The sequence below is a fragment of the Diprion similis genome, chromosome 1, assembly GCF_021155765.1.
Source record: "Diprion similis isolate iyDipSimi1 chromosome 1, iyDipSimi1.1, whole genome shotgun sequence".
Lineage (NCBI taxonomy): Eukaryota > Metazoa > Arthropoda > Insecta > Hymenoptera > Diprionidae > Diprion > Diprion similis.
In genome coordinates, this window is record NC_060105.1 from 1971503 (window position 1) to 1997141 (window position 25639).

General features: G+C 39.9%; 3 protein-coding genes across 5 annotated transcripts; all 3 read right to left on the reverse strand.

Annotated features, from left to right (window-relative positions):
* Positions 1–1476: 1476 nt before the first annotated feature.
* On the reverse strand, positions 1477–11575 carry LOC124406587 (aldehyde dehydrogenase 1A1-like). 3 transcript variants are annotated; one of them, XM_046882032.1, is made up of 12 exons: positions 11412–11575; positions 10182–10286; positions 9886–9987; positions 9620–9785; positions 9197–9501; positions 8927–9029; positions 8672–8853; positions 8396–8560; positions 8158–8315; positions 8004–8078; positions 7715–7846; positions 1477–1621 (listed from the first exon to the last, which is right to left on the reverse strand). In XM_046882032.1, the coding sequence occupies exons 1-11, from the start codon at positions 11457–11459 to the stop codon at positions 7777–7779; spliced, it is 1479 nt and encodes a 492-aa protein (XP_046737988.1). In that variant the 5' UTR covers positions 11460–11575; the 3' UTR covers positions 1477–1621; positions 7715–7776. The 3 variants fall into 3 exon arrangements, with proteins under 3 accessions (XP_046737988.1, XP_046737997.1, XP_046738006.1); XM_046882041.1 differs by lacking the exon at positions 10182–10286 and adding an exon at positions 11234–11338; XM_046882050.1 differs by lacking the exon at positions 11412–11575 and adding an exon at positions 10367–10485.
* Positions 1552–4343, reverse strand: LOC124406581 (aldehyde dehydrogenase 1A1-like). Its single transcript, XM_046882021.1, has 11 exons — positions 4246–4343; positions 4061–4165; positions 3762–3863; positions 3496–3661; positions 3073–3377; positions 2803–2905; positions 2548–2729; positions 2272–2436; positions 2034–2191; positions 1880–1954; positions 1552–1722 (listed from the first exon to the last, which is right to left on the reverse strand). The coding sequence occupies exons 1-11, from the start codon at positions 4291–4293 to the stop codon at positions 1653–1655; spliced, it is 1479 nt and encodes a 492-aa protein (XP_046737977.1). The 5' UTR covers positions 4294–4343; the 3' UTR covers positions 1552–1652.
* A 567-nt stretch (positions 11576–12142) lies between the features above and the next one.
* Positions 12143–24325, reverse strand: LOC124407059 (aldehyde dehydrogenase X, mitochondrial-like). Its single transcript, XM_046882872.1, has 22 exons — positions 24220–24325; positions 18440–18544; positions 18143–18244; positions 17903–18068; positions 17531–17835; positions 17310–17412; positions 16876–17060; positions 16582–16746; positions 16351–16508; positions 16201–16275; positions 16054–16120; positions 15015–15104; positions 14322–14426; positions 14137–14238; positions 13875–14040; positions 13490–13794; positions 13295–13397; positions 13037–13218; positions 12793–12957; positions 12570–12727; positions 12412–12486; positions 12143–12328 (listed from the first exon to the last, which is right to left on the reverse strand). Exons 1-22 carry the CDS (start codon positions 24259–24261, stop codon positions 12259–12261), a joined length of 2994 nt encoding a protein of 997 aa, XP_046738828.1. The 5' UTR covers positions 24262–24325; the 3' UTR covers positions 12143–12258.
* Positions 24326–25639: the final 1314 nt, after the last annotated feature.

Here is a 25639-nt window from a genome sequence, read left to right on the forward strand (position 1 = left end):
GTTCACTTGTAAAGAAAACAATAGTATTCGTTAGTACATCTCTTCAAAAATTCGCTGAACATTTGTTTTTCAAACAATATTCCGCGCCTTCGTGTACCTGGTTTTTGGATTCGGGTTTCCTTTATGCGAATTCATATTTACGAAAAAACGTGCCAGTTGTTTTTCTAATGCTGTACTTTTGTGGCGACATTTTTAATGACTCGTTTTATAGTTATGGGTTGGTGGGGGGGGGGGGGGGGGGGGGGAGCTTCGGACTCGCATAAGTGAAATTGAATTCGTCGAAGAACCACGATAGGATTACGAAAGCCATGCGGCATGTTTGGTTTTTTTTTGTCCTGGAAAATGAGTATTGGACTCAAACATATTCGTACGGTTACTGAGTTGGGTCTTTTTGCTTTGCTTATACCTACAAAGCAGCTGATATTTATTCTTTGACTCGTCACCAGATCCAGAAAAGAAAGTCAGTATTCACTGCAATAACCCGCCTTACAAATTCCCCAGAAATCTCAGCCCGTTTCATGGAGATTATATGAACTGCAGTTTTACTGATCACTTTGTTATTGATCGGCTCATGCCTAGTTTTGATCGCTTTGATAATCCCACGTGAAAATATAAGGTTTTTTGAATAGTGATATGACAATCGAAATGACATTCCGATTCTTCAACCGAATTCACAACTATCCAGATGTTTCACAACTTTGTAACATCGTAACTTAAAACTTCTTCTGGTATAAGGAAAAAGATTTTCCTACATTTTAGACAGAGTGAGAGAGAGAGAGAGAGAGAGAGAGAGAGAGAGAGAGAGGGAGTCGAAAGCATTCGAGAGTGTTCGTTAGTTAGACTGATCCTATCACTGCTTGATAACCCATTATTGATGTAGAGGCCATTTTGATTCTATACAACTATATCAGTCGTTCCTGGGAACAAGCTGCCACCTTGATTTAAAAAACGTGATGAGAACGAATAATTTTACTCTTCGTCAATTCATTATTACATCGTTAGTCCTATCGGACCCGGTAAATTGAGAACAGAAAGATGACGGACTGATTAGACAATCATCTTGATCGATCGAACTTAGGTTCTCTTATCGGATGTCTAGCTATTTTTCACCTTAACGCAGATCACTTTGCATAACATGTGTTACATAAATGAAACTACATTTGAAATACTCACCTCCGAAAAGTAAATCTACATCTTCGACCATACGTATAAAGTATTCTTGTCTTCATATATTTAGTGAGTTTATTTAATCTGTGGCCGAAAAGACGGAAGAATACATCAGTTTTGCGCAATCAAAACAAGGTCAAAATTAATTGCTTTATCAGGAAACTGGCTACGCCAACCAATTAATATTTGATAGACGGTTGGAAAATATTTTACACCAAAGGAGAAGTTGTATTATTTAACGACGTATAATCAAGTGCCTTCCAATACTTCCGTTCCTTTATTATCAAGTTTTCCAATTTTCAAAACTTGCCTTTCTGCTTTTTTTCTTTCTCCTCTACTCGCTTCGTCGCTAATACAATCGACATACATTGACAACTAATCTTGGGAGAGCAATACGCATGTATTTTACGCAGTTAATTAACAACATTTTTGTAATTTGATTATTTTAGTTGATTCTCACTCTCAGTATCCACGAAGAAGTTTGCTCAATGATTTGTCGGCAGTTTAATCGAAATGGTTTTGGTTTCAAGGTAGGCATCCAACCCTTCTTTACCCCTGAAACAAGAGAATCGAAACTTCATTGTAATCCAAGTATAAAAATGTTACTGCTCTTTGAATGCGAGCTTTTTTTCAGCAGTATTCGAAGTGCTCTCAATCCTGTGATTGGAATGCATATAAAAATACATTAGCTGTATAAAGAAAATAAACTCACAACTCGCGTCCTAAGCCGGACTGTTTGAAACCACCAAAGGGTGTTTGTGCAGATATGGCATTGTACTGGTTCACCCTAGAAAAAAACAGCAGTATTCGTTAGTAGACATCTCAAAAAAAATCTTTACGTCGTAGTTTAAGGATTACGATCTTACCACACGCTGCCGGCTTCGACCGCTTTTGCGTATTCGAGAGCAGTCTCAATATTTTTGGTGAAGACGCCAGCTGATAATCCGTACGTAGTGTCGTTCGATCTCTTGACAACTTCTTCAAAAGTCTCGAACTTCAGGATCGACTGCACCGGTCCAAAGATCTATGAAACGCAGAATTGCTGGAATTGGTACTTGTGATTTGAATATTAAAGTTCGCTAAAATTCTGGTCAAAATGCGTACTTCTTCCTTGGCGATTCGCATGTCGTCGGTCACGTCCGAGAAGACGGTGGGCTCAATAAAATAACCGTTCATGTTTCGACGTTTTCCACCAAGTTGTAATTTTGCCCCATCTTTCTTCCCCGATTCGATCAGTCCTATGATCTTCTCAACGGCTCGTAATTCGATCTAGAAACGAATTGAGCAAGTTTCATTTGTAAAACAAATTATTTTACAAATCTCTCGTGTTGTACTGCAATTCTCTCAATGCATTTAATTCATCGAGGAGGCTTCGCGTACCTGGGGGGCCTGCCAACATCCTGGAGTGAAGGCGTCTCCAACTTTCAGCTGGGAAGCCACTGCAACGGCCTTCTTCACAAACTCGTCGTAAATTCCAGCTTGGACGAAAACGCGCGATGGCGAGGTGCACATCTGACCCCCATGCGAAAATATAATGGCAGCTTCTTGAACAGCTAAATCGACTAGATAAAGAAAGCAAACTATTAGCATGCATTCAATTTGTCGAAAGATTCAAACCCAACGATTCTGACTTACGGTCAGCGTCGTCGAAAACAACGAAAGGGCTTTTCCCTCCCAATTCGAGTGTAACACGTTTCAGATTACTCTCGCCTGCAGCTTTCAGAATAGTGTGTCCCACCTGATAATGAAACGGATGAAAACTTTAGATGACCTCGAAGATGGAGGAATAGATTTTAAAACAGCCATCAAGTAAGGATTGACACCTGAATAGTGCCAGCGAAATCTATAGCTTCGAAAATTTGTGGAAGAAGCGTGATAAAAATCTGCAATAGCGATTTATATTACCAGAGAAGAACCGGTGAAGGAAATCTTGGCGACATCGGGGTGCAGGCTGAGTGCACTTCCGGCCGTTGCACCGTAACCTGGCACAACGTTAACAACTCCTGGAGGAAACCCGGCCTCTTTGACAAGGCTGGCGACGAAAAGTGCAGTTAGAGGCGTCAGTTCCGCTGGTTTTATCACCACTGTGCAACCCGTTGCCAATGCGGGCCCGAGTTTGAATCCATACATTCCGGTTGGAACGTTCCAGGGCGTAATCAGGGCCACGACTCCAACGGGCTCCTTTCTCGTCAGGGCGAACGAGTTACCATCTTGGGAAGGCATAAAAACTCTGTTTTACTAATCTGATTATACCGTACATCATATGGAGTACAGAGACTTTGAACTTGGAATACTTTAAATTGCAAAAACAGACTGTAGAGGACTTACCAGCGGGAATTGTAGAGCCCTGAATTTTGTCAGCCCAGCCAGCATAGTAGCGCAAATTTTCGGCAGCCTTCAGGGTCATTCCGTAAGCCATGAGAAACGGCATACCGTTATCGAGTGACTCCAAGCTCGCTAATTCGTTGACATTTTTTTCCCAAAGATCGGCCAGCTGTGGTGAGACAAACAAATAGGATCCGGTATGCGCAAATCGAATACCACGAGTCAAGGTGAGGTGAAATTGCTGGATGCGCAGATTAACTGACACTGACCTTGTTAATTAGCGCCCCACGGGCCGAAGCATCCAGCGATCTCCACGCAGATCCTCTTGCGAAAGCCTTCTTTGCCGATGCCACTGCCTTGTCTATGTCAGCCTACAAGGTACACAAGAATACTTAGTTATGTAACACCGAACGAACGCAACACTCTCGGCATGACAAACATGAATAACCAGCACGTATGGATTAACTTCGTAAATTCACGTTCCAATTTGAAGATGTAAATCATGTTTTGACGGTGCAGTATAAGTTTCAGCAGATCCAGTTGAGAATCGTTTTATCGATCAACTCACCTTGTCACCTTCCGCTATGTTAGCAATCTTGTTTTCGGTGCGTGGATTGACGGTCGCGAACGTCTTTCCACTTTTTGCGTCCACGAATTCATTGTCGATGAAAATCTAGAAAAAATCAAATCTGGTATTTTAGTACCATGAAGGTTACGAGGTATAGAAAGCATAGCCAAAAAATTGATTCGTACCTTCGTGTACTTGATTTCTGGATTCGGGTTACCCTTAGGCGGTATCATATTTACGGAAGAAACTTTGTAGGCGAAGCGTCCAACCTCTACTAACGCCGTGAAATTGTGCACCAGGCACTTTATGGGCACGTGAGACGTGACTAACGGGTTCTAATCTCTCGCACTTACGTAATCGCATATCATGAGATACCTTTATGCCGTATCATGTTGAGTATGAATTAGATGGATTATCTTCAACGGTCCTCGATCAAAAGTCCGATTCAAGGAGTAATACCACCTTGTATAAAAGAAATCAATGATCATTTTCGCCAATTTATCTAAGGATTTTTTCAATTGATTGAAATTCAATGTTTTTATAACCGATTTGGGAGCGATTTTTTCATAAGAAAAATTGTTTTCACCCAAATTGACACTATTTCTGTAAAAATTAATATTTCCAAAAAATCCTGCGTACTTCACTAGAAAATGTCATTACTGTAACTAACTGCAAATTACTGAATAAAATGTGAGGGAGAAACGCATTTATTGAAAATATGCATGTTTTCAGTTTAACGTCCGAAACAAGACTGTTTTTACAATAATGCTGGTTGACGAAGTAACCTTCTTTATTTTGTGACAAACGAACTGTTGAATTTCTCTTATTTATGCCGACTGCGAGATCATTAGAAAGAGGGGGATGAACGGGTGATCTCACCCTTTGTAACAATACAAAGTTACAGTTAAAGTCACGAGTTGATCGGGTGACAATAGCTATATATACCTGGAACCGCCATTTCGGAAAGTTTACTTTTCAACTACATGGGATTTAGGGGCTGATTATAGGCTAATTATGGGCCAAATCCCTATTTTTGGGCTCCATCATTTTTCGAAAAAACTGTGGCGATCCTAGGTCGAAAAAAAGCCGAAACCACGGCAATAGAAAAAAAGGGGTATCAAATTTGGCTTTGGACTGGAATTATGGGCTTTCAGATACCGATGACGAAAAAAAATCCACATTCAACGGCTAACAAAAATGAAATAAATTTTTTTTTTCGACTCCGAGTCGAGTTCAAAATCGTCGTTTGATATCTAGAGAGTCCATAATTCACCCTACAATTTGAGCCCGCGAAAGTGCTGAAATTCACATCCGCTCGCCTACTTTACTCTTGTGGTCAATGTCGACAAGGAATTTTGAGTATTTTTTTCACCAATTTTGAGTCGAGTCCACAAATCGTCGATTAATATTTGAAGAGCCCATAATTCGCCCCACAATTTGAGTATGGCCCCTTCCTTTAGAAAATATATAGTAAAATATTAAAATTAAGTGAACGAGTTCCAGGGGGAGTAAAAGTTTAACGAAATCTTCCTGTCTGATTTAATGCATAAGCATTACCCTGCGGAAAAAAATTTCGATTTGAAAAAATAAAGATAGTATGAGATGCCGCCCTAGGATGAATCCAACGGCGAAATATGTAAAAAAAATAATATTTTCGATGAGAATTTTTTCAGAAAAAAAAGAGTCCAACCTCTCGACATCGTACAGTTTGAGCTTCAAATGAAAAAAAATACCGCAATTGGCAAGAATCACTTTCTTTGTAGCGTTTGTCCATAAAGTATAGTGGGAATCAAAAATTGAAAGCCAAAAAACAAACACATCACTTGGACAATTTTTCGAGAAGTTATGAATTTTCGAAAAAAAAATTACAAAATTCATATCTCGAAAACCGATGAATGAAAAATTTCGAAAAAAAATTATTTAAGCTCCCCTCATGAGGTGTGACCACCCGTGAAAATTATGATGTAATGAAAAATTGGAATTATTCTTCCCTTACGTTTTGACGGAAAATGCCCCATTTATAAAAGAATTTTTCTTACCAATTTTTCGAAATTTGCGAAATTTGAAGTATGCATAGTTATTTTTCGAGAATTTCAAACTACTCTAGGATTCAAAACTTATGAGTACCTAATTGTCATGAAAAAAAGTGAATACAGGGGTCATACTGTTTCAAATGAAGGGGCCATACTACCCTACTGTAGGTGAACGGATGGGAATTTCGGAACGTTCAGAAGCTTAAATGATAGGGCGAATTATGGGCTCTCTAGATATTAAACTACGACTTCTGAACTCTACTCGAAATCGAGAAAAAAAATGTATTTTGTATTTTTCGAGATTGAATGCGGATTTTTTTTCGTCATCGGTATCTGAAAACCCATAAAAAGCCCATAATTCCAGTTCGAAGCCAAATTTTATACCCATTTTTTCCGTTGTGGTGGTTCTGGCTTTTGTTGGATCTAGCACAGTCACAGTTTTTTTTTTTTTTTTTTAAATAAAAGAGCCCAAAAATCGGGATTCGGGTCCATAATTAGCCCATAATCAGCCCATAATTCCCATGGAGTTAAAAAGTAAATTTTCTAAAATAGCAGTTCCAGGTATACAATATAGCTCCCGGTACGTTAATGCTCTAGCTCTCTGATCTTTTCAATCAGCATTGCTTAAAGTACTCAATGTGTAAGACGAGCTATTGGTGAAAGGTGCATTACCATCCTTCTGTTATTCGACTTCAGCAATGCCTTTGACAGTATCAACCATCGGCTATTGCTGTCGAAGCTCAAGCGTTGTGGATTTTGTGATAATGCGATAAAATGGTTCCACTCATACCTTACGTGTACAATGCAATCAGTTCAGGATCTAGTTGGTGGCTGCTCTAGTTTTCTACAAAATCTTTCCGGAGTTCCTCAGGGGTCAGTCACCGGTCCACTTCTGTTTTTAATCTTTATAAATGACATATGGTATGTTTTAGAGAATACTAGCCATACTATCTATCTATCTTTTTGGTATTATGACTCTATCCTACAAGGCTTTCCCGTAGGTAAGTTTTTGCAGCTCTTCGCCCCCCCCCCCCCCCCCCCCCAAAAGCAAAGCCAACGTTTGCCAGCATCATGCAGTTACTCGCCGTCAGCGCTGTAGTACAGACCGAAATGCAAAATATTAGAACGCAATGAAAATGCTGAAGTAAACGCATTCTGTCCGCAAAGGTACGAAATATTCCATTGGACGTACTTGCTGCAATAAAAGAAATCGCAGGACCATCGAATCGTTGCAAATCGAAGAGAGAGAATGCACCAGTTTTGCGCAATCAAAGCTATATTGAATAAAGTTGTTTCAACGGAAAACTGGCTGCGCCAACATATTCATGCCTGATGGACGGTTTAAAAACATTTTAGGACAATGAAGAAGTTGTATTATTGAACGACGTATAATCAGGTACCTATACTTCCGTTCCTTTATTGTCAAGATTTTCAATTTTCAAAAATTGCTTTTCTGCTATTTTTCTTTGCCCTGTACTCGCTTCTTCGCTGATACAATCAGACATGAATCGACAACTCAGTGGTAGGAGAGTAAAACGCGTGTATTTTATACAGTTGAATAACAATATTTTTATTATATTTTACAATATTTTTATTAAAAAGATTGATTATTGCATTTCGTGCTCACTCTCAGTAGCCACTCAGACAAAATTTATCACTCCTGATAAGTAGCTCGAAGTTAGCTCAATGATTGGTTGGCAATTTAATCGAAATGGTTTTGGTTTCAAGGTAGGCATCCAACCCTTCTTTACCCCTGAAACAAGAGAATCGAAACTCCATTGTAATTCAAGCCTAAAAATGTTACTGCTCTTTAAATGCGAGCTTTTGCTCAGCAGTATTTGAAGTGTTCTCAATCCTGTGACCGAAATGCATACAGAAATACATTAGCTATATAAAGAAAACAAACTCACAACTCGCGTCCTAAGCCGGACTGTTTGAAACCACCAAAGGGTGTTTGCGAACATAGGGCATTGTACTGGTTCACCCTTGAAAAAAACAGCAGTATTCGTTAGTAGACATCTAAAAAAAAATCTTTACGTCGTAGTTTAAGGATTACGATCTTACCACACGCTGCCGGCTTCGACCGCTTTTGCGTATTCGAGAGCAGTCTCAATATTTTTGGTGAAGACGCCAGCTGATAATCCGTACGTAGTGTCGTTCGATCTCTTGACAACTTCTTCAAAAGTCTCGAACTTCAGGATCGACTGCACCGGTCCAAAGATCTATGAAACACGGAATTGCTGGAATTGGTACTTGTGATTTGAATATTAAAGTTCGCTAAAATTCTAGTCAAAATGCGTACTTCTTCCTTGGCGATTCGCATGTCGTCAGTCACTTCCGAAAACACGGTGGGCTCAATAAAATAACCTTTCGTGTTTCGGCGATTTCCACCAAGTTGTAATTTTGCCCCATCTTTCTTCCCCGATTCGATCAGTCCTATGATCTTCTCAACGGCCCGTAATTCGATCTGGAAACGAATTAAGCAAGTTTCATTAGTGAAAAAAATTATTTTACAAATCTCTCTAGTCATACTGCAATTCTCTCAACGCATTTAATTCATCGAGGAGGTAACGCGTACCTGGGGGGCCTGCCAACATCCTGGAGTGAAGGCGTCTCCATCTCTCAACTGGGAAGCCACTGCAACGGCCTTCTTCACAAACTCGTCGTAAATTCCAGCTTGGACGAATACGCGCGATGGCGAGGTGCACATCTGACCCCCATGCGAAAATATAACGGCAGCTTCTTGAACAGCTAAATCGACTGGATAAAGAAAGCAAACTATTAGCATGCATTCAATTTGTCGAAAGATTCAGACCCAACGATTCTTACTTACGGTCAGCGTCGTCGAAAACAACGAAAGGGCTTTTCCCTCCCAATTCGAGTGTAACACGTTTCAGATTACTCTCGCCTGCAGCTTTCAGAATGGTGTGTCCCACCTGATAATAAAACGGATGAAAACTTTAGATGACCTAGAAGATGGAGGGATGAATTTTAAAACAGCCATCAAGTAAGGATTGACACCTGAATAGTGGCATCGCAATCTATAGCTTCGAAAATTTGTGGAAGAAGCGTGACAAAAATCTGCAATAGCGATTTATATTACCAGAGAAGAACCGGTGAAGGAAATCTTGGCGACATCGGGGTGCAGGCTGAGTGCACTTCCGGCCGTTGCACCGTAACCTGGCACAACGTTAACAACTCCTGGAGGAAACCCGGCCTCTTTGACAAGGCTAGCGATGAAAAGTGCAGATAGAGGCGTGAGTTCCGCTGGTTTTAGTACCACTGTGCAACCCGTTGCCAATGCGGGCCCGAGTTTAAATCCATACATTGCGATTGGGACGTTCCAGGGCGTAATCAGGGCCACGACTCCAACGGGCTCCTTTCTCGTCAGGGCGAACGAGTTACCATCTTGGGAAGGCATAAAAACTCTGTTTTACTAATCTGATTATACCGTACATCATATGGAGTACAGAGACTTTGAATTTGGAATACTTTAAATTGCAAAAACAGACTGTAGAGGACTTACCAGCGGGAATTGTAGAGCCCTGAATTTTGTCAGCCCAGCCAGCAAAGTATCGCAAGTGATGAGCAGCCTTCAGGATCATTCCGTAAGCCATGAGAAACGGCATACCGTTATCGAGTGACTCCAAGCTCGCTAATTCGTTGACATTTTTTTCCCAAAGATCAGCCAGCTGTGGTGAGACAAACAAATAGGATCCGGTATGCGCAAATCGAATACCACGAGTCAAGGTGAGGTGAAATTGCTGGATGCGCAGATTAACTGACACTGACCTTGTTAATTAGCGCCCCACGGGCCGAAGCATCCAGCGATCTCCACGCAGATCCTCTTGCGAAAGCCTTCTTTGCCGATGCCACTGCCTTGTCTATGTCAGCCTACAAGGTACACAAGAATACTTAGTTATGTAACACCGAACGAACGCAACACTCTCGGCATGACAACCAGCACGTATGGATTAACTTCGTAAATTCACGTTCCAATTTGAAGATGTAAATCATGTTTTGACGGTGCAGTATAAGTTTCAGCAGATCCAGTTGAGATTTATCGATCGTTTTATCGATCTACTCACCTTGCCACCTTCCGCTATGTCAGCAATCTTGTTTTCGGTGCGTGGATTGACGGTCGCGAACGTCTTTCCACTTTTTGCGTCCACGAATTCATTGTCGATGAAAATCTAGAAAAAATCAAATCTGGTATTTTAGTACCATGAAAGTTACGAGGTATAGAAAGCATAGCCAAAAAATTGATTCGTACCTTCGTGTACTTGATTTCTGGATTCGGGTTACCCTTAGGCGGTATCATATTTACGGAAGAAACTTTGTAGGCGAAGCGTCCAACCTCTACTAACGTCGTGAAATTGTTCACCAGGCACTTTATGGGCGCGTCAGGCGTGACAAATGGTCTCTAATCTCTCGTACTTACGTAAGTGTATATCATGAGGTACCTTTGTGCTGTATCATGTTGACTTTGAATTAGCTGGATTATCTTCAACGGTACTGGATCAAAAGTTCCTTTTCAAGGAGTAATACCACCTCGTGTAAAATAAATCAAGGATCATTTTCGCCAATTTATCTAAGGATTTTTTCAATTGATTGAAATTGAACAATTTTATAACCGATTTGGGCGCGATTTTTTCATAAGAGAAAACACCTTGTTCTTTAAATTGACATCATTTTTGTATAAATTAACATTTTCAAAAACACCTGCGTACTTTACTAGAAAATTTCATTACTATAACTAACTGCGAGTTACTGAATGAAATGTGAGGGAGAAATTCATTCATTGAAAATATGCGTGTTTTCAGTTTAACGTCCGAAACAAGACTGTTTCTACAATAATGTCAGTTGTACTAATTCGTTGACATTTCCTTTAAAAAGATCGGCTGGATGTTGTGAAATAAACAAATAGACTCTGGTATGAGTAATTCGAGTGTTCAGAGCGAAGTGGCGTCAATTCTGTAGACGCGTAGGTCATGGATTGATAATGACCTTGTTAATTAGCGCCGCACGGGCCGAAGCATCCAGCGATCTCCACGCAGATCCTCTTGCGAAAGCCTTCTTTGCCGATGCCACTGCAAGTTCTAACAAATCCAATTGATAATTATTTTATCGTTCGATTCACTTTCTCACCTTCCGCTACTTCTGCAATCGGTTTTTCGGTGCGTGGATTGATTGTTGCGAACGTCTTTCCACTTTCTGCGTCCACGAATGCATTGTCGATGACAATCTAGAAAAAATCAAATCCGGTTTTTTGGTACCATGAAAATTAAGAAGGCATAGTTTAAAAAATTGATTTGCACCTTCGTGTACTTGATTTCTGGATTCGGGGTTCTCTTAGGCGGTATCATATTTATCGAAGAAACTGCGCAGGTGATACGTTCGACCCGTACGGACGTCGTGAAATTGCTCTCCCGGCATTTTATGTTCCTTGAAGTGGGATTGACGGGTTCTAATATCGCGGGATTACGTAAGCGTGTACGTCGAGATAACTCAATGCAGTATCAGGTTGACTTCAGTGTATTCGGAAAAGAAATTCAATTTCAAACAATTATCAATTCTGGTTCCTTATCAAAATAAGACTACTTTGCCTAACGGTTACAAATCTAATCATCACCGAAACACATTCGCATCGATAACTGGAAGATGATCGTGGGATAAGCATCCGTAAAGTATGGATGAAACAGCTTCATTTCTAATCTTATCGCATGGCCGAACGAACGCTTTATCAGAACCTAAATAATTGAAAAAACATTGCTCACATCACAGAAAGCGTTTCGTATAATTATTGTCGTACCTACAGTAGCATTACGCAAAGCAGATGCGCGTTCTTTTCATTCATTCATTCATTCATTTCCACATTTCGATTCAAGGTATCAAGCTAATATACATTAGAATCTAGTCCCTTATTCGTTTGGTTTAAGGACTAAATCCTAAATGCCTAGCTTGGTTTTCACCTTATCTCAAACGATTTTTAATAAACATGTGTTACGAAAACACTTGTTATAGGTCAGTGGAATTAATTTGTTTTCCTAACAACATAAAGTGTTTTTGTTTCTATATATTTGTATTCAAATTTTATTAAAAATTACATGTGCCAGCGGAGATAAATCGAAACCATCAGTCTCAACCATAGGTTTCGAAGTCAGCTCAATGATTGGATGGCCGTTTGATTGAAATGGTTTTAGTTTCGAGATAGGCATCCAACCCTTCCTTGCCCCTGTGAAAAGGAAATTTTCTTATTTTGGCGAGTCTGTAAATGACGAGATTGCTGGATCAATACAGCTGGACAATTCAACTTACATTTCGCGCCCTATGCCAGACTCTTTGTAACCACCGAATGGTGCTTGGGGGCCCAAAGCGTTGTACTGATTCACCCTAAAAATATAAGAGTACCATTAAATAGTTTGCAAATCTTCGACATGATTTTGTACATCGCTGTCGTGGAAATTTGATCCTACCACACGGTTCCTGCTTCCACGGCCTTTGCGTACTCAAGGGCAACATCAATGTTCTTGGTGAAGACACCGGCTGCCAGGCCATAATTAGTCTCATTTGACCTTTGGATAACCTCTTCGAGAGTGTCGAATTTGAAAATGGACTGCACCGGTCCAAATATCTGTAAAACGTAAAATTACAATTAAAAATCAGCCAGATTTTACCGAAATCACGAATTAGACTTACTTCTTCCTTGGCGATTCGCATGTTGTCAGTTACGTTCGAGAACACGGTGGGCTCGATGAAATACCCGTTTGATTTTATCCGTTTTCCACCAGTTTCCAGTTTCGCGCCTTCTTTCTTCGCCGATTCGATCAATCCCATAACCTTGTCAAAAGTCTCCAAGTCAATCTGAAAGCGAATTGCATCAGATAATTCTCGGCAGAGCAACAGCTGTAAGCGTCATCTGTTATTCAGATATTTCACCTACTTGAGGACCTTGCTGACACCCGGGAGTATAAGCGTCTCCAACTTTTGTCGCGGAAGCCACGGCGACGGCTTTCTTTACGAACTTGTCATAAACACCAGACTGAACGAAGACCCTTGACGGTGCTATGCACGTCTGACCAGCGTTGAAGAACAGACTATAAGCATCTTCTACAGCCGCATCAACTGCATTGAAATGGAAACTGTTAAGTATAAGTAACAAAGACTTGGAAATGCGGATTTTTAACGCCCTCTAACTCACGGTCAGCGTCGTTGAAGATAACAAGAGGACTCTTTCCTCCCAGCTCGAGGGTTACACGTTTCAAATTACTCTCCCCAGCAGCTTGCAATATGATGTGTCCAACCTGTCGATCGACGTTGTTCAAATAGTAAGACAGTGTTTGTTACAATGGTTCAAGTTTCAGGTGACGGGAAATTTTTTGGGCCGAATAATCACCTCTGATGAACCGGTGAATGCGACCTTCGCGATGTCAGGGTGGTGGCTGATCGCCGCCCCAGCTGTAGGACCGTAACCTGGAACGACGTTGACGACTCCAGGAGGAAATCCGGCCTCCTTGACGAGCTGGGCCAGCCGAATTGAAGTCAGAGGTGTTTGTTCAGCCGGCTTTACGACTAGTGTGCAGCCAGCTGCCAATGCAGGTCCCAGCTTGAATCCGAACATCAGGATCGGGTAATTCCAGGGGATGATCTGCCCGACGACACCAATCGGTTCCTTCCGCGTTAAAGCGAACGAATTTCCGTCTGCAGCGAAGCAGTTGTTCACATTATCGTCGAATTTGAATTAATCGAACTTGTTCTAACTTGTTTTTCACATAACTCACCGACGGGAAGAGTCGTTCCGTGAATCTTGTCCGCCCAGCCAGCATAATAGCGTACAAAATGAGCTGTCATTGCTGTGAACTGGTACGCCATGAGGAAGGGTTTCCCATTCTCAATTGATTCCAGGTTTGCTAATTCGTTCACATTTTCTTCGATCAGATCGGCTAGCTGCACAAAAGCAGAAAAAAACCAGCCTTTGTGATATACGATAGTGGATCACATTTGATGAATGAGTCACACTGACCGTGTCGCTGGGATACCGACCTTGTAAAGAAGAGCTCCACGGGCTGAGGCATCCATCGATCGCCATACCGATCCCCTGGCGAAAGCTTTCTTTGCTGCCGCCACTGCCTTGTCTACATCGGCCTATGGGTGAAAAATTGAATGGTTATATTACGCGGAATGACCTATAACGTCGAAGTTAAATTCGCGACTTAAATTCAACTCACCTTGTCACCCTCGGCCGTTTGAGCTATTATTTTTCCTGTTGCAGGGTTCAAGACAGGAAATGTCTTACCGCTTACCGCGTCGACGAATTCATTGTTGATGAAAATCTGTGCAGTTTAATTGAATATGAAACTTTCATAATGTTTAATGAATGCTTAATTATAGATACTGCGATAGCATATCACGAAAATAAGATTAACCTCTGACCCGCGCAAGTTGTTTTCCTAAATTTTTAGATCGTCATTTGCATACCATACAACGATTACGAAGGATGATAATCATCTGGAGAACTAATATAATAAATCGTCATCGGGAGAAGGCAAATCCAGTAAAGTATACTTTTTTTCATAGTATACATATTATTATAGGTTGATTGATATTAAACAGAGGAAAATTACTGTTTGTCGAAAAAGTTTGATTTTGCAGCCAGGAGAATGCTATTTGAAAATCTGAGAAAATCTATGATTTTAATTATTCAGCTGATGAAAATAATTGCATATATTAATCATGTAGGTGTGTGGAAAATCATAGCGCAGTATGCTTTTCTAATTTTTTTCATCCCGTTGAAACTTCGCCGCCATCCAAAAATTATTCTATTTGTAAGCTACGAGCAACGATTTAGATTTGTATTTATAGAAAAACTTTCATATTACTTCCGCTAGTTTTCCACTATTGTAAAAAATGTGATATCGCACCTTGGTGTAGTTTATTTTTGTGTTTGGGTTCCCCTTCGGTGGATCAAGTGGGCCGGACATGTTTGTAGAGATGGTTACGCAGACGTTCGAAAATCACTAAATGCTCGCGAGTCCGGGTTCTTGTTTTAAAGCCTCGGTGTTTGGTAAGTCGAATTTGATCTCGTGCACTTTATCTCTGGCACTTCTATCAGAGTGCTAAATAGCGTCCGTACATTTCGCATTAGTTTCATTATCTCTTAAATTGACCATTAATTTGAAAAAATAATTAAACAATAAGATGTCGAATACAGTTTTTGTGGATTTTGTTTTAAAATCCTAAATTTTATCTAATGTTTCATGAAACTCGATTACACAGGTAGGTACATAAATCCATGAATTATTAGGAAAAAACCGTTGACAAAAGAAAAGAATTGTCTTGACCATCATTCTGTGATAAATTATTTCGCACGAAAGTTGATCTCCAGAGTTATCAGTAGTTGAGTTATTATTTCCACGGTCCGGGAGTCATGTTACGTAAATGTTTGCCTTATTGTAAACTAGCCATAATTATCACAAACGACATTGCTAAAATATGTGGCTTGCATCACCGAGTGAATGTCGTCATATAGATTAGTATAGATAGACTCTGGTTTTGATTTTGTGCTTTGACAAGCTGCAGCTAGGATCTTTGGAAACAATTTGTTTTACGATATCCTTCGATAAAATCTTTCGGAGAGCTGTATAATGAATCCAATTACTATTGCAAGCGTTTTAAGAAGTACTCACATAACACAGTTTATCGAAAAATTCTAGAAAATTTGGATCGTATTGATAGAATAATTCAGTCTAGGTTAATAAGCTCGAGACTTATTTCTAAACGTTAAGTTTTAGTTTTTATTGTTCATTATTGAGAAGTACAAAGATTGTTACAAAGTATACATCGATTTTCATGGAGTAGTAATTAGTGTAGACTGTAGATCGATTACTACTATAACCCACTTTTATTATTATTCTGGGTAAGTCTTTTTCTTAGGTGTATCTGCGACGTTGGGTAAGCTTAATGGTTCGAGGGTAGTTTGATCGAGATGGTTTTGGTCTCGAGATAGTTGTTCAAGGCGTCTTCACCCCTGAAACATACAAATGAGTTACAGTAGTGCCATCTAGCGTATTAGCTCAGTCTCAAAATTTAGTAACTTGAATGACTTACATTTCCCGTCCAATGCCAGATTCCTTGTAACCACCAAAAGGCGCTTGCGGTCCCAAAGCGCCCCACTGGTTCACCCTGAGAACATGATCGTTAATAAATTTTTCCCAAAGACCTTCAATCCGTTGGGCTTCAGATTTTGTTTCTACTTACCACACGACACCGGACTCTATGGCCTTGGAAAACTCTAGTGCGGTTTCGATGTTCTTAGTGTAAACACCGGCTGCCAATCCGTAATTGGTGTTGTTTGCTCTTTGGATCACCTCCTCCAGGGTATCAAACTTGAAGATTGGTTGTACCGGTCCAAAGATCTGCAGATCATTACGTCGCAAATTGTATGAAATCGGTTTACCGATTGGTAATTGATCATTGTTTCAGCCTCACCTCTTCCTTGGCGATTCTCATATTGTCAGTGACGTCTGAGAACACGGTAGGCTGGACGAAGAAGCCAACTTTACCAAGCCGACTTCCGCCAGTTTGCAATTTCGCGCCTTGTTTCTTGCCAGATTCGATCAGATCCAAAATCTTCTCGAAGCTTTTCCCGTCGATCTAAAATTACATTGCAATTAACTTCTTTATCAATTTGCTATCGTGACATGAGGTACGTGGGACTTTTTTTTTTGTAGTTTTCATTATCGCGGGTAACGATCTTTCCCTATCTAAATTCTATTAGCTCACCTGAGGACCAGTCTGTACATTTGGTTCAAAGGCATCGCCAACTTTTCTCGCTACAGCCAAAGCTGTCGATTTCTTAACGAACTCTTCGTAAATTCCAGACTGCACGAAGACTCGCGTTGGTGCACAACAGGTTTGCCCAGCATTTTGGAACAGATTATCGTGGGCAACTTTTACGGCCTCGTCAACTGTGAAAAAAATGTAATTTTACCTCTGCAATCGTTTGATTGAAACAATTGTTCAGGAGCCTCCAATGGCTTTTAAATATTTTATTTTATTTCACCGACTCGTGTTGTTAATCAGAATATTAAAATTGCTGTTAGTTGACCGTTTTCATCTATTCCAGGTCATCTACCAGCGGTATAAAACAGGTTTAACCGGTATATTTTGAATGCCCTAAGACTGCGGAATAACATGCTTATGAAATGTGTGCTCACGGTCAGCGTCGTTGAAAATAACAAAGGGACTTTTTCCTCCCAACTCCAGCGTGACGCGTTTCAGATTCGTTTTTCCCGCGGCTTGCATGATGATGTGACCAACCTGTTGAGACGATAATTTTTGAAACGGAAATTTTAACGCTTGAAATGATATTGTGCTGTGCAAAGTGCAACCGATAGTCTTACCGCCCGGATCATGAGCGAGCAAAACGAAGGATTACCTCAGTAGATCCGGTGAATGCAACCTTGCCGACGTCGGAATGTTCGGTAATCGCGGCTCCAGCAGTGGGACCAAAACCTGGAACAACGTTGAGGACTCCGGGAGGAAATCCGGCCTCCTTGACAAGACTTGCAACTCGAAGAGCGGTCAGAGGCGTTTGTTCGGCTGGTTTCAACACTACCGTGCAACCAGTTGCCAATGCCGGCCCGAGCTTGAGTCCAATCATAATCATCGGGTAGTTCCATGGGGTGATTTGACCGACTACACCGATCGGCTCTTTCCTCGTTAAGGTGAATGAGTTTCCGTCTGTTTCGGAACCAGCAATCGCGACGATTAGTTCAATTCAAATTCAGATCAAGTTTAGAAAACTTACCAGCGGGGATGGTGCTCCCCTGGATCTTGTCGGCCCAGCCGGCGTAGTAACGGAGAAAAGCAGCACAACCGTGGACTTCCCCGTAGGCTTCCTTGTAAGGTTTTCCATTATCGATCGACTCCAAGCTGGCCAACTCGTCGACGTTTTTGATGATCAAATCGGCTAACTGTCGAGCAAACAGAACGTGTCATGTAAGGTCAGTTACGAAAGTAGGCCATAGTGAACGGAAAAAGAATCAACCTTGTTCAATAGATTTCCACGCGCCGAAGCATCTAAACTTCTCCAAGCGGAACCTCGAGCGAATGCCTTTTTGGCTGCTGCAACCGCTTTGTCAACGTCGATCTGTAGAATTTATAAGGTACTTAGAGTTAATATGGGGCGGCTGTCGTTTTTATCTTACGTTTGTAGAAGGTTATGCATTGAAAAATAAAACGATGTTCAACTTATAGGACTATAGTGTAATAGCAGAAATGGTTTTGCGAATTAGATACTGAAAGAAGATGTTTGCACACTTCTTAGTATCGAACAAATTTTTACCTTGTCAGCTTCGGCTATGTCGGCAATTTTCTCTCCACTTGCTGGATTAATGGTGGCAAATTTCTTGCCACTCACTGCGGGGACCCATTCATTATTGATGAATAGCTGTAAATATTTTAGACAGTCAATGTTAGAACTTTGATTATCTCTCCAACTGATCTTGAATTATTTTAACTCCATTTTTACGTTGACGAAAGTTGAAATTCTTCGTCTTTCACCAATTAGATGATAATTATAATAATTTTGCTATCTTATCAAGAAATTGTATCGACTGATAGCTCTATCCAGTGTATTTTTTAGTTTCTTCGCAGCGCGTACTTACAAGATAACTTTTATCGTCGTATACGCCTACTAAAATCACACCGCTGCTGTAGTGATAGTCGGTAGGAAAATAACAAAATATGATAGGAAGTTCGTTTCTTAATACGTTCTGGGCTTCTATTATTCGCGTATACTGTTATAGAGTTGGAGTTTATTTTGTATAAAATTTCACACGACTTGGAGCACAACCGAAAATTTTCTTGATTCAATTTCCGTCTTAATACGTATTCGTACAAGATTTGCATCAAGCGTTATAAAGTTGGCACAAATTTTTTTATTCGGAGTGAAATATGTGTCAATTTCTTTGTAAAAATTAACTTTTTCTTTAGATAGTCACCATTCGTTTAATTTTTTAAATATTCTTTCACTTTAGTTCTGACCAAATGACTTTTTCATTGATCAAGAAAATTGTTTTTATTCCTGCTTTCCGATGATTGGGAGCACTGTAATCTGTTTTTTTTTCTCACAACCATATTTAGAGGTGCATACCTTTTTTAATAAAAATTTTTTTTATAAGTCTTGAAACATCAATATAAAGAGTAAAAAAAAAAAAAAAAAAATAGATACTAAAAATATATACCGATATTTTTTTTTAATCAAGCCCGAAAAACGGCCGCAATTTAAATTTGTAGATTAGAAAGATTCCCCTTAAGGGGGGACTACACTGAAATATTGACAATAGCGAGTTTTTGATTTCTGAAACGTCTAAAAAAGATGTGAAAACTCGATATTACTGAAATTTCACCAAAGTCATCCCTTAAAATTACGGTTGAAAATTCAAATTGTAAATCTACCTGGGTGTAAGTCACAGGTTGCTTCGCATTCGGCTTCGCCATTTTCGTGGTAAGAATTGATCTCTGGCAACGTCGCTTACCGGCAGTTCAGACTCTTCTGATCTTGAAACAGAGAACTGATTGTTTGCCGAGGATTTACGCGTCGAAGTTGGTAGTCGAGATGTGTTGGTGAGACGTTCTCTCGACAATGTACCTCCATATTATCTCTTATGTATTTGTTCCAACCGAGATTACTAGCCAATGCGAGCGGCAGTATCGTATCAAAGAAATCATAGATATAGCAACTGCTAATCTGTGGTAGAATAATATATGAAGAAAAATTGTCGACTACAGAAAAAGTTTCACATCTGTATCATAATACCGGGCGTGGACTCGTCGTATTTTAGTTTCTACGCTATCTTGTAGCAAATTTCTCTACAGTTAGTGTCGGGCATGAGGACTGCTTCATGAAATTTAAACTTTAACTTTCCAGGTCATGTACAGATTGAATTGACTTCGAAGAATTTCGCATGGATTTCAGATTGCCAAGGCGATAATGATTATGGTACATTACATAAGTCTGTGTATTCTGTAGCGTCAGTAAAAATTCTGCAATTCATCGTTTGAATGGTTAGAGCTAAATGGTAGCAATAATTTCGAGGTCTGCGGAATTGCGCTTTTTACTATTACTGATGCCGCTCTCGCTCTCGTATGACCTTGAAATAGCATAATGACCATTTTCTCGTATGTGGAAGGCTGAGAACTTTTAGGGAGAGAATACTTCATTTATTTGGTAATATCATATCTCTTGCAATGCACCCGGCTATATTTAGAAACTAAGATAAACGGTCCAAGCTTAGCTCAAATACTTAAAAGTTAAGAAGAGAACGAAAACAGACTGTAAGTGCCTGTAACCACAAATTAAACACAAAATTGAAGAAAAACGGGTTTTCCTTCACTGCATTGTTATTTATCGCTTGAATTCGTCTGCGGGTTTTTTAATGGAAATTTCACTCGATTTCAACTCTGTTCGTCGATTATTTCTTATCGCTTTCTTTAAAAACGCATAAATAACTCGAGACAATTATAGCGTCTTGGAAAATTTCCAAACAACTGATCTTACTTCGTCTTATCCCCCGTAATAGCGATATGAAATAAATGATCATAAATAATTGCACATTAACATTACATTGTGTTACGTGCGTATTTCTTTGAACTAATAACTTTCAGTTTCTGCTTGGATGAATACTTTCTGCATCTACGCATTTGATGAAATGTTCGGAACCTGAAATTGTATACTTCAAAAGGGAAATGTGGGTAAGTATTATTTCTAGACAAGTAATATCATCTTTAATTTTTATTTAAAAGATATATTTCGCATAATATTTCACTGACAATTAGTATGAAATCGAAATCACCAAATATTATACATTAGCTAGTACATAGTAGATATGTTACTCTAGACTGTGGGTTGAAAACTAGCATAAAGTTCAGAATTTAGGAAATATCACGTGTCGCTCTACTTCTAATTACATTCCAAACGGTGTAGTACAATGACCTAAGTAGAAAAAAATTGAAGTCTGGCGATATGGAAGTTATTCTCTATCGGATATGTCATCAACGTTGGAACAGCTCAATTATTCGAGGGTAGTTTAATTGAGATGGTCTTGGTCTCGAGATAGTTGCTCAAAGCTTCTTCACCCCTGGAACATACGAATGTGTTATACTTGCGCGTTTGAGCATCATTAGCTACTTTCAAGTTAGGTAAATCGGTTGACTTACATTTCCCTTCCGATGCCAGATTCTTTGTAGCCGCCAAAAGGCGCTTGCGGTCCCAAAGCGCCCCATTGGTTCACCCTGAGAATATGATCGTGCCACTCGTTAATAAATTTCTTCTAAATGCTCTCAATCCATTCATCTTTAGATTGTCTCTACTCACCACACGACACCGGCTTCTATGGCCTTGGAAAACTCTAGTGCGGTTTCGATGTTCTTAGTGCAGACACCGGCTACTAATCCGTATTTGGTGTTGTTCGCTCTTTGGATCACCTCCTCCAGGGTATCAAACTTGAAGATTGGTTGTACCGGTCCAAAGATCTGCAGATCATTACGTCGCGAATTGTATGAAATCGGTTTACTGATTGGTAATTGATCATGGTTTCAGCCTCACCTCTTCCTTGGCGATTCTCATATTGTCAGTGACGTCTGAGAACACGGTAGGCTGGACGAAGAAGCCAACTTTACCAAGCCGACTTCCGCCAGTTTGCAATTTCGCGCCTTGTTTCTTGCCAGATTCGATCAGAGCCAGAATCTTCTCCAAGCTTGCCATGTCGATCTAAAATTGCACTGCAATTACATGTTTCGCCAATTTGCTATCGTAACATCATGTAGATAGAACTTATTTTTATAGTTCTCATTATCTTTATTCTAATCGCTCACCTGAGGACCATTCTGTACATTTGGATCAAAGGCATCGCCAACTTTTCTCGCCTGAGCCAAAGCTGTCGATTTCTTAACAAACTCGTCGTAAATTCCAGCCTGTACGAAGACTCGCGTTGGTGCGAGACAAGTTTGCCCAGAGTTTGAAAATAAATTATCATGAGCGACTTGTACGGCCTCATCAACTGCAGGAAAATAATGTTATATGTAGCATTGCGCAGCTGTGAACCGTCACAATAATGATGTTGAATGCGCTGAGCAATGTAACGAGTAATTGGAAAATGCTTCATTGTTACTCACGGTCAGCGTCGTTAAAAATAACAAAGGGACTTTTTCCTCCCAACTCCAGCGTGACGCGTTTCAGATTCGTTTTTCCCGCGGCTTGCATGATGATGTGACCAACCTGTTGAAACGATAATTTTTGAAACTGAAATTTTAACGCTTGAAATGATATTGTGCTGTGCAAAGAGCAACCGATAGTCTTACCGCCCGGATCATCAGCGAGAAAAACGAAGGATTACCTCAGTAGATCCGGTGAATGCAACCTTGGCGACGTCGGGATGCTCGGTAATCACGGCTCCAGCAGTGGAACCAAAACCTGGAACAACGTTGAGGACTCCGGGAGGAAATCCGGCCTCCTTAACAAGACTTGCAACTCGAAGAGCGGTGAGAGGCGTTTGTTCGGCTGGTTTCAACACTATCGTGCAACCAGCTGCCAATGCCGGCCCGATCTTCATTCCCATCATAATTATGGGGTAGTTCCATGGGGTGATCTGACCGACGACGCCGATCGGTTCCTTCCTCGTCATGGCCAATGCTTTTCCGTCTATAATGAAACCAATAATTACGACTGTCATGAGATGTTTTTAGGGGAAGATTCTAATTATCAAATCCTGAAAACTTGCCGACGGGGATTGTTTTCCCGTGGATCTTATCAGGCCAGCCGGCATAATAGCGGATAATAGCAGAACAGGCATGAACTTCCGCGTAAGCGTTAGCGAAGGGCTTTCCATTGTCCAGCGATTCCAGGTTGGCCAATTCATCGTCATTTTCGTTGATAAGATCAGCCAACTGTGGAACAAGGCAAAAAACGCAGATTGTAACATCGATCGGTCACAAAATTAAGTATAGTATTATCTTACGTCAAAAATTTTTAGGGAAATTAACCTTGTGTAAGAGATTTCCACGGGCTGAAGGATCTAAGCTCCTCCAGGCTGAACCTCGAGAAAATGCTTTCTTAGCTGCTGCAACCGCTTTATTGACGTCCACCTTTGAAAATTAAATACTCGATTCAAGATCATTTACACAAGGATCAAGAATCAGCAGCCTGTTTTTCTCAAACTATTACGTAATATGAAAGAAAAAGACTTCCCGTGTCGAGTGACAGGCATTTTTACCGGTTATGTCTATGCACACAAAAATCGAGACGGTCGAAATATTTGTAGTTAGATATCTTTTTTTCATCTTTAATTAATCGTTAGAATAAACACTTACCTCGCCGGCTTCCGCTATATCAGCAATTTTTTGTCCATTCGCTGGATTGGTGGTGGCAAATTTCTTGCCACTTGTTGCGGGGATCCATTCGTTGTTGATGAATAGCTATAAATTATTTGCCGATGTATGTGCACGTACATTAGCTAAGGTCATGATGATCGTGAGATATTTTTAAGCATTACGCAATGTGCCGTACAAAACGTAACTCGTGGTGTAATTTTTCAACGTAATACCGATCTTCCACAAGAGAAAAAATACATCAAGTTCAAAAATATATACCTCATCTTTGTATTTTCAAAGTTAAATAAAGCTCATCGTCGCTAATAATCTTCTTCTTCTTATTGTTTCGGCTTAATTGTCATTGGGGTATAATAATGTGTCAAAATATTTATTCTTTCTCATTTCAAAGTGGATCGATAGGTTTTATTTCTATCAGAAAGTCGTCCCGGCTGATCGTCGTAATCGGTTTATCGATCAGCGTCCTATACTTGTAAGTTAAATATTGATTACTAAGTAGTCATTCGTAATCAAAGAACACTTGAGACACATTGCTGCGATTAGAATTACGCAATGAAATTTCGCAACGTTGTGTACTTTTAATCTCCATTTTCTACACCTAATCACTTCCGAAGAACATAGATAGTGGTGTGAACCTCTGTTATGTCAAAAGTCGAATTCGTAATTGCATGATCCGTTATGAATTCCTGAACCACGTACGCGGATGTGAAACATAAATTCCCAAATTGAACTCACCTGTGTGTAAGTCACGATTTGTTTCGGATTCGGTTTCGGCATTTTCGTGAAGACGATCCAACCTTAGTATCTATCACAACTTCTCCTTACGACGTTCGAAAAATTTGTAGTCTGCACAATGTGCGTACCGATGATTTATATGAGTACTCAACACTGGAATTCCTGGATCTGCACTAACAATAAAAAAACAAAACAGATTACGTGTGCTACGTGATGAAGCGATTTCGAGGTAACAAATTAGACTGTCTATGTGTTTTGTGTAAACTTGTAACGTTTGGATACTTTCGAAAACGTTGCGTAAGATATTTAACGGTATGTGTGTGCATAGGAACTGGATCCTGTTCTCAAGATGAATCGAAAGTAAGGAAAAGGAGAAAAAAAAAAAACGTTTTCAATAATCTTCAGCAATTTTAGTCTCCTGCGCCATCGACGGTGGATACGAGTGAAATATTATCCCTACGATGTCGTAGAATAATGAATCTGAACCAATTTAAATAATACAAACTGTTGATATCTTGACTTGAGATATTCTAATTTGCTGAGATTCATTTCTACGGCGTAGTAGTCGCGTTGAGTATCATCGATAATAGTTGAGGATTTTTCGAACGGTTCTTTTTCTTTTCCAAAGTTTTTATTCAGAACCGATCGACTTACCCTCGAACATGGTTTCTCGGTATAAAATTTTTGCATCTTTCATTGGGATCTGTACATTTTTGAAACTTATGAATTTCATTTGTCTCCAGTAGCCTGAATGACCGATCAGGTGGACAGACAAAAAGAAGCTTGCCATGATACTGTACTTCAGTAATTTTTCGTGATAAAGAAATTCGAATTTACGAGTGAAATAACGTCAGTCTGCAGCAGCGATGTTGACCAAAGTTGCGCAAATCATCAATTCGGATGATGAATGAAGGAGAATGACTCGGAAGCGTTTCGTATATTGCGTAATTTCACTCGACATAATTACATTTCAGGTGGAACGACGTCCGGGATGAAAATTATTAGTACTTATAATGAGTTGAAAATGTTCCTTGATTCAAGTAACATAAGTAAAGTATCACAGTGTTTTTGCAAAGCTTATCATCTAATTTATTTTGTTACTATCAATGACTTGTCAACTTTACTGCTTACAAGATTTTAAATACAATTTATTACTCTTATCAATTTTTGGAGCGATATGAATTTTTTAATTGCATTATGATTGGATAAGGTAATTGTACCCTATACTATTCGAAAACTGAGGTCAACAGTCGATAATACGCGCTTGACGTAGTTTATATTATCGGCCAGAAGATGTTGATTTGCCAAAATTTACTGTTTTGCGATTTATCTTACTTTAGCTTCGAAGAAGGGTGAAACTAGAAACTCACTTTCAAAAGGACATATAAACATGGGGGAGTCATATTCGATAACGGGACCG

Excerpts from the sequence above, each read along its gene's own strand:
- LOC124406581 (XM_046882021.1), bottom strand. The coding sequence starts at position 4,293 with ATGATACCGCCTAAGGGTAACCCGAATCCAGAAATCAAGTACACGAAG. Across the intron at positions 1,955-2,033 it reads GTCGAAGCCGGCAGCGTGTG|GGTGAACCAGTACAATGCCA; the intron begins GTAAGATCGTAA and ends GTTTTTTTCTAG. Across the intron at positions 1,723-1,879 it reads TCCGGCTTAGGACGCGAGTT|GGGTAAAGAAGGGTTGGATG; the intron begins GTGAGTTTATTT and ends CTCTTGTTTCAG.
- LOC124406587 (XM_046882032.1), bottom strand. The coding sequence starts at position 11,459 with ATGATACCGCCTAAGAGAACCCCGAATCCAGAAATCAAGTACACGAAG. Across the intron at positions 8,854-8,926 it reads TGTTTTCGACGACGCTGACC|TCGATTTAGCTGTTCAAGAA; the intron begins GTAAGTAAGAAT and ends TTCTTTATCCAG. Across the intron at positions 8,561-8,671 it reads GATGTTGGCAGGCCCCCCAG|ATCGAATTACGGGCCGTTGA; the intron begins GTACGCGTTACC and ends ATTCGTTTCCAG.
- LOC124407059 (XM_046882872.1), bottom strand. The coding sequence starts at position 24,261 with ATGCCGAAACCGAATCCGAAACAAATCGTGACTTACACACAG. Across the intron at positions 16,276-16,350 it reads ATAGAGTCCGGTGTCGTGTG|GGTGAACCAGTGGGGCGCTT; the intron begins GTAAGTAGAAAC and ends TCATGTTCTCAG. Across the intron at positions 13,795-13,874 it reads CGGAACGACTCTTCCCGTCG|ACGGAAATTCGTTCGCTTTA; the intron begins GTGAGTTATGTG and ends GCTTCGCTGCAG.